The following is a 16,302-nucleotide window of genomic DNA, read 5'->3' on the forward strand; positions in this document are numbered from 1 at the left end:
CAATGCTTATCTCCAATTATCAACCTGGGGAAATCATTCCAACCCTACCTGCAGGGAGTAGGACACACAATACATGTAGCGCTAGGGCCACCAGTTGGACATAACTGATGAAGAGGAAGCTGTTAAATGACACTATATGGCCAAAAGTACCACTCCTAAATAATTGACTTCAGGTGTTTCAGCCACACCCATTGCAAGACAGGTACATAAAATCAAGCACACAGCCATAAAACTCTCAAGACAAGCATGGGTAGTAGCATAGGCCGTACTGAAGAGTTCAGGGACTTTAAATGTGCCATAGGATGAAATCTTTGCCACAAGTCAATTTTAGCCTGATGTAGACGCCGGTTCGGCGTTGAAACGCGTAGCTTGTCGACCCTGCACACCAATATTAAAATTATGAACTTTGTTTAGCCTCTTTGCCTATGATTTTTTCAAGTCAGTTTTTGACATTTCTGATCTGCTCGATCTGTCCTGGTCAACCATAAGTGGTATTATTGTGAAGTGAAGCTTCTTGGGGGAAGAACAGCTCTGCCACGAAGCACTAGGCCACGTAAAACTAAAACAGAAAGACCGCAGAGATGCAAACTGCCACTGGAAGGGACATCAGCACAAAAACTGTGCGTCATGAAGTTGTTTTTTTGGCTGAGCAGCTACACACAATTCTAAGATCACCATGCAAAATGCCAAGTGACAGCTGGAGTGGTGTAAAGCATGCCATTACAGAACTCTGGAGAAAGGCAAACGCATTCTCTGGAGTGATGAATCACATTCACTATTCACTATCTGGTAGGGTAATGGACAAATCGGTGTTTGGCGAATGCTCGAAGAATGCTACCTACAGGAATGTATAGTAACTACTATAAAATTTGGTGGAGGGATAAAAGGTCTAGGGCTGTTTTTTAGTGTTTTTGGCTAGGCCCCTTATTTTCAGTGACGGGCAATGTTAATGTTACAGCATACTAAGACATTTTAGCTATTGTAGGTATCCAACTTTGTGGTAACAGTTTAGGGAAGGCCCCTTTCTTGTTCCAGAATGACTTCGCCCCTGTGAACAAAGTTAGGTCCATAAAGACATTATTTGGTAAGTTTGGTGTGGGGGGAACCCGAGTGGCCTGAGAGTGAACTGACCTTAACCCCCATGAAACACCTTAGATATGAATTGGACGGCTGATTGAGAGCCAGGCCCTCTCAGCTCTATTTTAGCTGAATTGGCACTTATCCCTACATACACACTACAAAATCTTGTGGAAAGCTTGATACCTGATGTGGTCCGGTGTCCACATACTTTTGGCCAAATAGTGTATGTATTTTCAGACAGCTGGACAGGGACAGAACCCCTAAAGAATATTCATGAGTAAACCTTTTTATTAAAATACACAGATAAAATGCAGTGTTCGTTATGTAAACAAAATAACCCTCACATAATGCAGAATATATTCCACACAAAAATTAGCACTTCATTGACAAAGGCTTTATAGCTTTCCTTTTGTAAACAAAATTAACCCATTAACGACACGCCACGTACAGTCACATCGCTGCAATTAGGTACTTAACGCAGCACCATGTAGCAGTGATGGAACTGTCTCAGAAGCTGAGCCCGCACCATCACCAGCGGTTGTCAGCTGTATATTACAGCTGACACATTGCTGTAAGGCCAGGACCGGAGCACCCCTTAGATGCATCGATCAAAAGCGATTACTGCATCTAGGTGGTTTCTAGTCGATCGCGACCCACTGTGACGCAAATCGCAGGGGTCCTGTTGGTTGCTATGGCGTCCTGAGGCCTAACAATGGCCTTTTTGTCTGCCAAGTATGGAAGCCCACAAGGCCCCGCCTGGAGGCTGAGCCTAATAGGCTCGCTGTCCATGTATAATGGACAGCTCTAATACGCTGCACTATGTAGGCAGTGCAGTGTATTGTAATAGTGACCAGGTCTTCATGCCTTCTAGTCACTAGTGGGACTAAAAAAAAAAAAAAAAGTTACAGCGATTACATAGAGTCCTGTCGTCATGAAGGAAAACTGTCACTAGACTTTCAAATCCCCGCCAGCGCTGTAAAAATCAATTAAAATTTCATAATCAGCGCGACAGGGGACCAGAATGTATATTAGCAGTGTACTTACATACTGCAGGGAGTACATTGCGAATACTTTTCAGTCCCCACTTTAAGGGGTTAAAAATACAAAACTTGCACAATTACGAGGAAGAGACTAATGTTGGATTCTATATCCAAAATAGCAAAGCAATATGTATTTTTTTAAGCAATTTAAGCCTGTTACCTGTCGGAAAAGGTTGGGAAAATCTTCTGCGTTATTTACTTTTCGAATACCTTTTCCACCTCCTCCCTCAGATGCCTTGATCATTACAGGATATCCCACCATTTCCGCTGCCTTCAATAAGAAAATTGGATGAAATACATAAAAAAAAAAATGAAAAACAAGCATTTAGACATTCTTGATACCATGTGACTCATTTATTAAAAGTATCTAACAGTAAAACTGGCATTGTTGGCCAAAGTAACTAATCAGAGCTTAGTTCTAATTTTTTCTGAGAAGTTTATAAATTGAAAGCAGTAATCTGATTGGTTCATATGGGCAACAATGCCAGTTTTACTGCTAGGTTTTGATAAATGAGATGCATATATTTTGATTATTATGTTGAGACACAAGAAAGCGTTTTGATTACATAACAAAAATGAATGAATTCCAGTAGGACGACAAAAAACTTGGGAATACATGTGGAAAAAGAAGACATAAAAATTCCACTAAATCCCCATTAAGCCGACCGTGCCCGTAATCACGGTCCATGATTACGGGCACGTCGGACCGCGGACTTCCACCCGCATTTTCGGCCCGTGTACCATATAAAGTATGGGAGCACGGTCCGTAAAAAGCAAAAAGTAGGACATGTCCTATCTTCTGCGAAGCCTTTCTACGTGAAGGTGTCAGTCGCGATAGAAATGAATGAGTCTGTCATTACGGACCGTAATTAGGGACGAAATCTACGGTCATTTGCATGGGGCCTAAGTATGGAAGACCAATATAGTTTGATTTCCTAAAGAATTTAGCAGTTGACATGCAAAACAAAGATGACATTTGGACATAAATGCAATGAATTCTGTTTTATTGCTTAATGCTTTTATTCAAGTTAAACCCAATACCATGCCAAATCAGCATTCTTGTGTCCAGCCAATGATGAAGAAATACATTCCTCATCTTTTACCTCATTTTGTGAGGCAGTATAATTAATGCCCAAATATGAGAAGGAATTCTGTGTCTTTGCATTGCAAAAAATTAAATAAAAAATTATTGTTCTAGAAAGTTATAAATGGGACATAAAGTTAAAAGACTATAGACACCTTTGAGGTAGGGCCGGGCGATTTTGACAAAAAATAAAAATCTAGATGTTTTTAAACCCCAAGGGCGATTTTAAATTTAAATCTCGATTTTCTTGTTACTGTAAAATAAACTGAAAAAAATACCAAGAGATCATTTAATAAAATATTTTCTTTATATAAAGAACTTTTTAACATATATTACTATAATAATTGTATGTAACTTCACGACTTTTAACCTCTGCAAATACTTTATCAGAAATACTATTGGAAAAATGTATATCTAATTGATTATGGATTCTGTGTTCCAGGGCAGGGAACAAGTTAACAATCTATAATCAATGATGCACTGAGTGCCCTAACATCCCTCTCAGCCGGTCTCCGACTTTGCAGGTGAGAGCAGTCTAAATTGCAGAAGGGCCAGGCAGATAGTGCTGATCAGGCACTCTGGGGTGAGATTACATTATAGTGTCTGAGTTCTGAGCAGGACCCTGTGCAGTACCGGCCCCACCATGGGGGGTTAAAAAAAGTGACATTAAGGCCGGATTTACACAACTGTAAAAACTGGTCCGTGTGTCAGCTGGATTTCAGGCCCAAACACCATACATGTGAACTGGACTCCTGGCATCAGTCATTTAGGCTAAAGTCACACAACAGTGAAAAAAAGGCCATTAAAAACTGATCAATTGTCAGCTTTTCATGTCCATTTTGCATCAGTGTCTCCAAATAGATTTCCTTTGTCAGGGTTTTTTTGTTGTTAAAATCCCCTGAAACCACCACAGTGCCCATGTAGATAGTGCCGCATTGTCCCTGTAGATAGTGCCACAGTGCCCCCATATAGTAACAGTGACACCCCCCATATAGTGCCCCATCCTTGTAGATTGCAGGACCGCCCCCTCCTAGTAGATCCTACCACCAGATGTAGATCGCACTCCCACGACCCCTTGTAGATAACAGCACCCCACCTCATCCTTCTTGTAGATAACGGCCACTGTAGCTGCCACTAGGGGCTGAATCCCCGGCCAGAGGTTGCCGACACTGAGCAGGGATACAGCTCCTAGTGGGAGCTTCAGTGGCGCTATCTTCAAGAGGGGGGGCTGCGATCTCCAAGAGGGGGGGGCTGCAATCTCCAAGAGGGGGGGGCTGCAATCTCCAAGAGGGGGGGGCTGCAATCTCCAAGAGGGGGGGGCTGCAATCTCCAAGAGGGGGGGGCTGCAATCTCCAAGAGGGGGGGGCTGCAATCTCCAAGAGGGGGGGGCTGCAATCTCCAAGAGGGGGGGGCTGCAATCTCCAAGAGGGGGGGGCTGCAATCTCCAAGAGGGGGGGGCTGCAATCTCCAAGAGGGGGGGGCTGCAATCTCCAAGAGGGGGGGGCTGCAATCTCCAAGAGGGGGGGGCTGCAATCTCCAAGAGGGGGGGGCTGCAATCTCCAAGAGGGGGGGGCTGCAATCTCCAAGAGGGGGGGGCTGCAATCTCCAAGAGGGGGGGCTGCAATCTCCAAGAGGGGGGGGCTGCAATCTCCAAGAGGGGGGGGCTGCAATCTCCAAGAGGGGGGGGCTGCAATCTCCAAGAGGGGGGGCTGCAATCTGCAAAAGGGGGGGCTGCAATCTGCAAAAGGGGGGGCTGCAATCTGCAAGAGGGGGGGGGCTGCAATCTGCAAGAGGGGGGGGGTGCAATCTACAAGAGGGTGGGGGGGTGCAGGTGCAATCTCCAAGGGTGGGGGGGTGCAGGTGCAATCTCCAAGGGTGGGGGGGTGCAGGTGCAATCTCCAAGGGTGGGGGGGGTGCAGGTGCAATCTCCAAGGGTGGGGGGGGTGCAGGTGCAATCTCCAAGGGTGGGGGGGGTGCAGGTGCAATCTCCAAGGGTGGGGGGGGTGCAGGTGCAATCTCCAAGGGTGGGGGGGGTGCAGGTGCAATCTCCAAGGGTGGGGGGGGGTGCAGGTGCAATCTCCAAGGGTGGGGGGGTGCAGGTGCAATCTCCAAGGGGGGGTGCAGGTGCAATCTCCAAGGGGGGGGTGCAGGTGCAATCTCCAAGGGGGGGGTGCAGGTGCAATCTCCAAGGGGGGGGTGCAGGTGCAATCTCCAAGGGGGGGGTGCAGGTGCAATCTCCAAGGGGGGGGTGCAGGTGCAATCTCCAAGGGGGGGTGCAGGTGCAATCTCCAAGGGGGGGTGCAGGTGCAATCTCCAAGGGGGGGTGCAGGTGCAATCTCCAAGGGGGGGTGCAGGTGCAATCTCCAAGGGGGGGTGCAGGTGCAATCTCCAAGGGGGGGTGCAGGTGCAATCTCCAAGGGGGGGTGCAGGTGCAATCTCCAAGGGGGGGTTGTGGTGCAATCTCCAAGGGGGGGTTGTGGTGCAATCTCCAAGGGGGGGTGGTGGTGCAATCTCCAGGGGGGGGTGGTAGGGAAGCAGAGACAGACCGGGTGCAGCTTGTTAGACGGGGCAGATCAGGCAGTGACGAGGCGGCGGGGTGGAGCTTCCTCCTGCAGCACGGCGCCACTAAAAAAAGGATTTAACGATTCTGTTAAAAAACAGAATCGTCAGAGGCTTTGAGGGCGAATTAATCAAATTCATTTGATTAATTGCCCAGCCCTACTTTGAGGGTATTTATTTTTTAATAAATAGGGATTAGTCAGTGTATTTAGTGTAACTTTGTAATTAGTCTTTATTAAAAAATAGTTTTACTTTTGGAGATACAGCTGTTCTGTATTCTCTATAAATACATAAAACGAACACAAAAACAGTAATGCAAATTGGAAATTAAAAAAAAACAAAACATTTTTCAAACTATGGGCTTAAAGCCCATGTCCACCTTCACAAACAACTTTTTTATTATTATTTCTCCAATACATCTGAAATGTAAAATAAAGCAACTTTGCAAATAGTCTTTACTAGAAATCTACCGTTTTGTGTCGTTAGTTGCTATGCAGATCTGTGTGTCTCTAGGGTCAGGTTCAACGAACAAGTTTGGTATAGTTTGATCTTGCAGTCATACTATCTCTTGTTCCTTACTTACATTTAGTAAATTAGCAAAAAGTGGGTATGACTGCAGGACAGACTTCACAGGGTTTGTTTGGTGTGTTACCATGGAAATAAAGGTCTGCATAGGAGCTGTAGACACAAAATGGTAGGATAATTTGAAGGAATTATTTGAAAAGTTACTTTGTTTTTTTTAGAAGCATTGGAGAAATTAAAAAAAAAAAAATGGTTTCGAAAGTAGACATAGCCTTTAAAGTGTTACCGTCATTTACATTTTTCCCTAAAAATCAATAGTATAAGAGAATATAAGAAACTTTGTAATATATCCTTTCAGAGGTATCCTTTTTCCAGGTATCAGGCCCCTCCCCCTCAGATTCGTAACTGTTCTGTTCACTCACTCTACATTTACTGCTAAAATCCGTAGTCAGTGAGGCAGAGATGAAGACAGTTTACTGAAGGATCAGGTTACAGTTGCCCATAGAAGTCTATAAAGGAGAGGAAGGAGGAGCGAGACACAGACATTTTAGTAGAATCTAGCACTGGGGTGAGACAATAAAACACTTTACTAAAAGAAGAATGGAGAAGATTATACAGCAGTCTAGCAGTGAATCCAGCACTGGCTTGAGATAAAATTCTTACCAGAAGCTACCCACATCTGTGGGTGCCTCTTCTCTGTATACCTGTAGCAGCTACCCCCTCCTGCACCCCCTTCCCTCTCTATAGACTTCTTTAGGCAGCAGCTGTAACCTGATCCTTCAGGACCTGAGCGGTCTTCATTATTTCTCAATTCACTGCTAAAATCTGTATTCAGTAAGACAGAGATGATCAGTACATGGGGAGAAGTGCCTGATAAGTAGAGAAAGAGGTCTTTTTCTCTGATAAGGTAGATTACAAAGTTTCTTATATTCGCTTGTACTATTTAATATAAGGAAAAATTTAAACGGTTACACTTGAATTATTGTAATATAAAAAAGGTCAGAAAACCATGGCATAACAAAACCTATAAAAAGTACAACAAAATCTAGGCCTCCACGAAAAAAGTTCTGTGTAAGTCATTCCATGGAGTGTGAGATATTAACATAAATGGAACATCCAAGTCAGAAGTCACTGTATAGTATATAAGTGTGATCCTGGCTTCAAGTGAAGGGTAGCAGGGGTTATGTCAGGTACAAAAAATATTAGCAGTGTACTCCCTGCAGTATGTGAGTACACTCGCTAATATACATTCTGGCCCCCCGTCCCGCTGATTATGAGATTTTAATCGATTTTTATAGCGCTTGCGGGGGTGTGGAAGTTTAGTTGCATAGTCTTCCTTCATGACAACACGACTCTTCATCATGTCACCAGCCCATGAGTCGTGTCATCATGATGGAAGATTGTGCAACTAGACTTCTGGTCCCCCCCTCCAGCACTATAAAAAAAAATCTATTAAAATCTCATAATCAGCGCGACGGGGGACCAGAATGTATATTAGCGAGTGTACTCACATACTGCAGTACATGCGAATTCATTTCGCTCCCCACATAATCCCTTTAACATTATTATTATTATTTTATTATCATTCGAAGCGGACTCACCTTCAACCCATCATCCACATCTTTCACATAGCCCTTCTTATAAACCTCTTGTGGCACAGTTAAAATACGCTTCTTTAGATCACTTTCCTGCCAATCTACTTTTAAACCTAGAAGCAAATAAATAATTTAATGGAATTACTGGTTATTCCTGTTTTCTTATGTACACCGTGTACATTTAATGTGCTAAAGTTGGAGACACTTTTAGAGATGTATTTCCATCTGCTTTTACCAACCTTATCTAATCCAAATTAAATTACCATATGATTAGTTTGTTCTAGTTCCCGTCCCTCCCATCAAAACACCACCCATATTTACAGCCACTTTGGTGCTCGGGAAAAATATACTAACCAATTATCAAAACAAGATCATTCAGAAAAGTCGGTAACCCCTTTAAAGTGACACTTGCAAAAAAGTTATTATAGTAGAACGCAAATAAATTTATTGCAAATGACAAGGTCAAAGTTAAACTACGATATATAAACAATCAAATATGATTCACTATGCACACATTCCTGGACAACTACTATCACTACCAACTGAACTGCGTGCCAGTGGGACTATGCTCTGAAATACTTGGTGAATAAAAGCCTAAGGCCTCATTCACACGGCAGGGTTTCCCGGCCGGGTGCCGGCCGTTCATAAATCGTCCGGCACCCGGCTGCATTAGGAATAATAGACCCCTAATGGGGCTATTCACACGACCGTTTTTTTGACGGCCGTGAAAACCGCCCGTCAAAAAATAGGACATGCTCTATTTTCGCCCGGGTACACGGCCGCCCGGCTCCCATAGAAGTCTATGGGGCCGGGTAATACCCGCCCATCACCGGGATGTGTCCCGAGTGACGGCCGGGTTTTCCGGCTCTTGCGCTCTATCTCCTCCTCACAGCGCAGAGTGCATGTGAGGAGGAGGAGTTGATGCCATTCTGACGAATGGCATCGCTGTACACGGTGTGGCAGGGCCGGGGTGTACAGCAGGTGGAAGGGAGCGCTGTGCTGGCTCCCTTCTCCTGCTGGTTTTAAAAGCGCCCTGGCCCGGCGACACCTTTGATGGCGCCGCTAGCAGCTGCAGCTGCTACTACTACTGTAGCGACGCCACTATAGCAGAGCGGGGAGGCACTTTAGCTCCTTGAAGGAGCGGAATCCCCGTGTGTTTGGGGATTCCGCTCCTGGACAGAGCGCTTGATGTCTCTGTCCATATCTGGGCAGTGACATCAGGGGAAACTCCTGAAGCGGAATCCCCGAACACATGGGGATTCCCCTTCAGGAGTTGCCGCTGATGTCACTGTCCGGATCTGCCCGGCCCGGCCCGGATGCATAACTTTATGCAAACCGGCCGGGCAGAATGGCCGATTTTACCGGCCGGCACTCGGGCTCGGACGCGACCCAGTCGTGTGAATCCCGCCTAACAGTTTTCTGCTTTCTTTGGTTATCAATCATGATGGATTAAAAATTTAGGAAATGTTCTCACTAGCAGTAGAGGTTCATTCGGTTGTTTGATAACATCTACTGGGCTAAATCTGATGTGTAGGAAAAAAAAAAAAAAACAAACCTGATGGATCCATAAGTCATGTACATAATTAGTATGTGCGACGCGTTCATCTAAAAAGGTGTGGTCTTCATGACATAACTTCTTTAACGAAGACATTATAGACCTACACCTTTTTGCACAATTAAAATACTGTATACAATGCATGATTTAAATCATAAAAGATGAATGTAATTTTTCTTAGCGTCTCTCACCATTGCCACTCCAGGGTAGAGTTGGAATTCCAGCTGTTTGGGCAACAATTGAGGATGCAATTTTATCTCCTAATGCCCACATGGCTTGACTTGGTGGACCTGTAATGAGATGAATATTGTACACAGTCCTGATCAGGCATTTACCCAACTAAATTAGTCATTCCACTATTGCCTAAATGCTGCTTCAGTATAATGGAAACTAATCCAATCAGTGTGAAGACAGAGGAAAAAGATGTAGCTAAATTATGTTTTAGCTCTTTTCCACTGAATACTCCCTATTCTTGTTCTCACAATAATTGTTTTGACATAAATATGCTAACATTTCTTTTTAATTCAGTAATATTTTTGTTAATTATTTTGCCTCCAACATGCTTGTTTCAGTGCTTAAAAAGTCAGCCATTGCTACAGTTAACAAAAGATGGACGTGTACAGGGGGCATAGCAAAGACTCGGGTGGTCCATCCTCCAGCCCGCTGCCGGCAGCGGTAAAATCTGCACTTGAACTGTGCTCCCGGGTGAGCATTTGGATACCCTGCTGGCTCAATTCCGAATACGAACATGATCGTGAACTAGTCGCTGGGCCGCATCCCTGAGCTAAATTTCCTACCGGAAGTGCGCGGCCTGCACTTTTGGCAAAACCAACTGCTGCCTAGTGTGGCAGGGAGCCACGGTCTGATTTGGAGGCGATTACCGCTTTACCCCTGCATACTACCCAGTACCCTGCTGGGAAAAATCCCTCTTTACTGCCCTCCGGACCGTGTAGGGCTGCATCGTTACCTTAGATGGTCTTTTCAGAGTTATGGCCGCCATTTTGATTTTAGGAGTGATCATTCAGCTATCCATTCCTCCCTGAAAATCTCCATTGATTCTGACAAGGAGTGGTACATGACTGTTGTGTAGAATTGCTGGTGGCCTTGTGGGCGCAGCGCAATTTCCTGTGCCCCCTCCCTATACTGCTTGGATGTAGTCTGGGTATTCAGCACTGATGCAACACCTGCAGGACTTTCCCCCTTCCCTGTGATTTTAAGTATATTGTCAAGTGCACTAGCTGGAGTTGCCATTTCTGTTCTTATACATCTCTAATGCTTGTGGTATACCTGCGATGGCCTCTTCTAAGCAATCCAAGATAACCGACAGAATGGAAAAATCTTCTGAAGCTGTGCCTGGGTCTGGAGCGCGCGGCCGTCTGAGGCTTCCAGCTCCACCTCCGTTCCTCCTGATTCTCCTACTGAGCCATCTATGTTAGATGTTCTGAAAGCTATTACAGAGTCTCATACTGTACTAACCGAAAAGATTGATGCTCTACCAACGGACTTTGGTCTCCTCTGGGCTGATGGACATATGTTGCGTGAAAGGGCTTCTGAGTCTGAACGACGCATATCGACCTTTGGGCAGACTGCCTTTTCTCCTATGTTCTGTTTGAAACATGCACATGGCATCCTGCCCGACCAGAACTCCTCCACCTAAAGCACCTCCACAAAAGTTCATAGCCAAGTTGCTCAACTTCAAAGGACAGAGACAAGTTGTTCAAACTCGCAAGGAAGCAGGGGCCTCTGAACATGTTAAACAAGATGTGAGAGTCTCCCCTGATTACTCTCTGGATGTACAAAAACAAAGGCAGCGGTTTACGGTGGCCAAGAAATGCTTGTGGGAAAAGCAGATTCTATACTCTATGGTCTACCCTGCAAAACTCAGGCTGGTGCACAATGGTTCCACGATATTCCTGGACAAGCCAGAAGACGTTTTTTGCCTGGTTAGAATGGTTTATAATCCTTTTGCTCCTATGATATCGTCTCTCCTTATGCTACAATGGATGAGGACTATGAGATGTCTCGCACTATAGGGCATATCCCTGGGGGATCCCCACTTTTCCATAGGGTGCAAGATAGTCCTTAGTATTTCTCTTCTAATATATGCAATACCAGTGAGATGTGCCCTTTGCTTCTGAGGTATTATGTCTCCCTGTGCAGAAGTGAATTATGGCTAAGGCCCCATGCACATGAACGTGCTTTTGCGGCCGCAATTCCCCCAAAAATCCATGGGAGAATTGCGGCCCCATTCATTCCTATGGTGCCATGCACACGGCCGTGGTTTCCACGGTCCGTGCATGGCCCCGGAGTCCAGACCGCAGAAAGAACGGGCAAGCCTTATTATGGCCATGTTCTGCAGTCCGGGCTCATTGAAAATAATGACCGCGGCCATGTGCACAGCCCGCGATCTGCGGGCGTCTGACGCAAAAATCACGGCCGTGCTCATGGCTACGGTCGTGCGCATGAGACCTTTCAGATCTGTCTCACACTAAGAGATATCCTTGGGAGATGATGGTTGTGTGGGATGATTGTTATGGTTTCACTCCTCTTATGTATACACTGCGGAGATGGGCTGTGTTTTAGTCTTCTTTTTTTGTGACCTATCTAGGGGGGGGGGGGGTAACTCAACGATTTAACCGTATTTTCTAGTTTAGGTTTTGCCTTTACCTTTAGCCGGATTTTCGCTGCAGTTGGGAATGAAGCCTGTCTCATGTTCGGGAGGGAGGGGGGGGTTCTTTCAGCTTTTCATGTCGGTTTGATTATGTAACTGTAGTACAGAAATTTATGTGGATCAGTGACTTGACCTCTAAGAATACTGGAATCTGTAGTTCCTCTTGCGGGCCCTATTTACCTACACCGTTTATTTGCATACACTCTCTTGGTGTGAATTACTATCTTTATTGGAATGATGGAGACGTTGCAACACTTTAGCATCATCTCCTGGAATGTAAGGGGACTTAATGATAAATTAAAAATAAATCTCTGGCGCCTGGTCTTTAATTTTATCTCCACCTATAATCCGTAAATAATACTCCTTCAGGGGACTCATTTGATAGACACTAAACTAAAAGCTCTTCACAGGCTCTGGGTTAGATGTAGATACAATGCCTTTTTTTTCATCTATTTGTTTGGGGTCTCTATACTAATCCACAAATTTTTGCAATCCGTTAAGACGGATCTTAGGCCTCATGCACACAAACGTATTTTTGTCCTCCCATAAATACGGGTCCTTGGTCACACGTATTCGACCCGTATTGCACCAGTATTTACGGACCCGTGCCCGTAAATACGGGTCCGGTGTCACACGTATTCCACCCGTATTTACAGGCACGTTTTCGCTGCAAAATTATACTGCAGTAATCGGCAGCCCTTCTCTCTATCAGTGCATGATAGAGAGAAGGGACAGCCCTTTCCGCAGAAAAAGTAAAAGAAATTCATACTTACCCGGCCGTTGTCTTGGTGACGCGTCCCTCTCTTGACATCCAGCCCGACCTCCCTGAATGACGCGGCAGTCCATGTGACCGCTGCAGCCTGTGATTGGCTGCAGCGGTCACATGTGCTGAAACGTCATCCCAGGAGGCCGGACTGGAGGAAGAAGCAGGGAGTTCTGGGTAAGTATGAACGTCTTTTTTTTTTTTACAGGTTGATCTATATTGTGATCGGAAGTCACTGTCCAGGGTGCTGAAACAGTTACTGCCGATCGTTTAACTCTTTCAGCACCCTGGACAGTGACTATTTACTGATGTCGCCTAGCAACGCTCCCATAATTACGGGTGCACACACACATAGTCACCCTGTAATTACGGGAGCCCCATAGACTTCTATGGGCGTGCCCGTGCCGTAATTACGGCCTGAAATAGGACATGTTCTATATTTTTCAACGGCACGGGCACCTTCCCGTAAGTATACGGGGAGGTACCCGTGGCCAATAGAAGTCCATGGGCCCGTAAAAACGGGTGTTTTTACGTCAGTGTGCATGGGGCCTTAGAGGGAGATTTGTTAAAATTGCTCTGCCATATCTGTTTTACCTTGTTTATTATAGTCCATGTTTATAATGCTCCTCTGGCAACTGTCCAATTGCTCAATAATATAATGGTATTAGTGGCAGATCTGTGTCCTGCGCCTCTTTTCCTCCTTGGTGATTTTAATCTCTTACTTTGCCCTAAGTTGGATAAATTGGGAGGGATTGTGGGTAATATTTCTCCTCGGGCTACATGGGCTGCAATACATTACCCAACGGATATTTGGCGTACACGTCATCCTCCGTCTCGGGCCTACTTATGTCACTCTCCTGCCTATAGATCATTCTCCCGAATTGACCTAACATTTGGAAATGAAGCTTCTCTGAGGTTTGTGGTGGATGCCAAATAACTCCCTAGAGGCATTTCAGATCACCCCCCATTGATCACTTTGGGATTCCCTGAGGTGACAAAGCGCAAAATTTGGAGATTGAGTCCTCTGTGGCTTTCTTGTAATGAGGTAGCGACTTCCTTCGACATAGGATTCCAAAAACTTGTTGATAATTCTAATATTGGTTCAGCAGTGTGTGGGATGTTTTTAAGGCCTATACTAGAGGGGTTGTTATACAGAACATCTCCTCGCATAGACAGGAAATGGCCGCACACCGTACTGAACTGGAGACTGGTTTAATGGTAGTGGATGAGGAATATCTTAGAACTAGGTATACCTTTGCCTTCTCTGCAAAACAACGTGATTATACCTGACTGAAATAGCTAGGAAGAAAACTTTGTATTCCCAACAAAGGAGTTTTGATCAACGGGATAAGAATGGTCATCTCTCTCGTTTTATCCTAATGTAGATAAGGATCTTATATACTTTATCTGGGTAGGTGGGGTCCCTCGGATTGCCTTTGGTACACTACAACTACCTCAGTGCAAGGTGGTTTGGCCCTTCCGAATCTCTATCTCAGTTTCCTAGTCGACTAGAGTATGTTTGGTGGTGGTTTACCCACAGACACCTTAACCCTTCTACAGATCTTGAGGTGTCAATATTGGGTTCTTACAAGGCCTTAGTTAATTCTTTGTATAAGCAGGCCCCTTCCCCGGGTCACTCACTTATAATTCTGATGACAACCTTGAAGCTTTGGCAGAGGTTGCACTTACTTTTTCACTTTTCTGAAGAGGTGTCCTGGTCACCTAGGACACCACTTTGGTATAACCCGCTCCTGACACAGATGCGACAACTCTCTGACCCCAGTAGATGGGCGGTCTTAGGTATACTAACTTTAAATGATGTGGTAGTAGAGGATACAGTTGCCACTATTGCACAAATTAGGGCCAAACACCAAATCCCATCTCACATTCCGTTATTTTCAGCTTAGGCATGGTCCCAATTTGAAGTTTACAATGTCAGACTATGTACATCCCCGGTGGAGGTTCGGGTGATGCAGGGAACGTTAGTTAATCCCATGTCCATACTTTATAAACAATTATTGCGTGTCTCCTCTAACAATCGTGATAGAGCTCTAGACTGATGGTTTCGGACTGTTCCCTCTAGATCTACTGACGATCGTCCAGAAATAATGAGTGCTTTGACTGGCCCCTTAATATCAGCAAAAGACCGCCTTATTCAGATTACATTTTTCCATCAGATTTGTTACACTCCCACTAAACTGCTTAGGATGGGGAAATTATATTCTCCTATTTGTCTACGCTGTCATGTAGTAGAAAGTTTCTTTCTACATATGGGAATGTCCAGTTAGATTTGGTTTCTGGACTGAGGTAATGGAATTTATTGAAGTGAAAGTTGGACTCCCTCGCATAGGAGATCCCAAAGTCAGTTTACTCCTTCTGGTGAATTAACCTATAAATACTGTAGCTTCTAGATCCTTTATGGTACTTTTATATATATAAATATATATTTATTTATTTTTAGAAAAAACACACAACATCCTCAGAAATTGGAAACACCCCAAGGTCCCTAAATTGAAAACGTGGATTGCAACGGTTAACTCAAATCTTCCCCTTTTCAAACTCACATATAAAGCACGCAGGTGCCCGGATAAATTTGGGAAAATATGGCACCCCTGGGTGGCGACCCCCATACTAGTCAATAGTTTTGGATGCCCTTTTTATATAATCCTACTGAGATGGTTTGGACTATGGGGATGCTGATGTTCTACTGGTCTACATACTCCTCCACTGGGTTCTCATTATGGACTGCATTTATTAGCTCTTTTTCTCGCTTTTAAGTAGTGAAAAGCGGTTTGTTAGGGTTTTTGTTATGTGTTGTATAACTAAACGGATATATGTACCCTTATTTTTTGTACATTTGACCTTTTACAATTGGATACATTTGTAATACCTTTTGTATTTGTGACTTTAATGTGCAATTTCTGTACCAGTTTTATTGCAGTCATAATAAAATTTACCTTTAAAAAAAAAAAAGGAAAAGGAAGGACGCGCATACACAAGACAGGGACTTCACCATAAATCACGCATGTTCATATCAGCCATGTTTACTGCCATAGGTAAAGGCAGATAAGATCCTTCCAGATGATGCTGATCTCCAGGGTCACAAAGAATCGGGCATGTTGAAATCCAACATGCCTGATGCTATTTTCTCTTAAGGTTTAGTCAGATTGCCTCATACACATGAAATAGTCAGTCTTTTCAACATACTTGGAGGGATCCACCAATATGTGCACCCAACTTTAGTCAATAAAAGTTGACTTTAAAGGTTCACCTTTGCATTCTCTCATCTAAACATTTTTTAATCTTACCCATAAAAGCAATGCCATTTTTGTGAAGAAGTTCAGGTAGTTTAGGATTCTCTGAGGCATGACCCCATCCAGCCCACACAGCCTACGGAAGGAAAAACCGTGGTTACAGAGATAGGGTCTGAAGG

The 16,302-nt window shown here is 44.5% G+C and overlaps 1 protein-coding gene across 3 annotated transcripts in view; it reads right to left on the reverse strand.

The window, feature by feature from the left end:
• ACACA (acetyl-CoA carboxylase alpha) overlaps positions 1–16,302 on the reverse strand; it is a 454,335-nt gene that overhangs the window by 395,660 nt on the left and 42,373 nt on the right. For all 3 annotated transcript variants that reach the window (XM_075853501.1, XM_075853500.1, XM_075853502.1), the window contains exons 6-9: positions 16,178–16,259; positions 9,627–9,725; positions 7,887–7,993; positions 2,281–2,391 (exon numbers count right to left, since the gene is read on the reverse strand). In XM_075853501.1, the coding sequence (XP_075709616.1) occupies positions 2,281–2,391; positions 7,887–7,993; positions 9,627–9,725; positions 16,178–16,259 (399 nt within the window). The remainder of the gene's footprint in view (positions 1–2,280; positions 2,392–7,886; positions 7,994–9,626; positions 9,726–16,177; positions 16,260–16,302) is intronic.

Source organism: Rhinoderma darwinii, chromosome 2 (genome assembly GCF_050947455.1).
Source record: "Rhinoderma darwinii isolate aRhiDar2 chromosome 2, aRhiDar2.hap1, whole genome shotgun sequence".
NCBI lineage: Eukaryota > Metazoa > Chordata > Amphibia > Anura > Rhinodermatidae > Rhinoderma > Rhinoderma darwinii.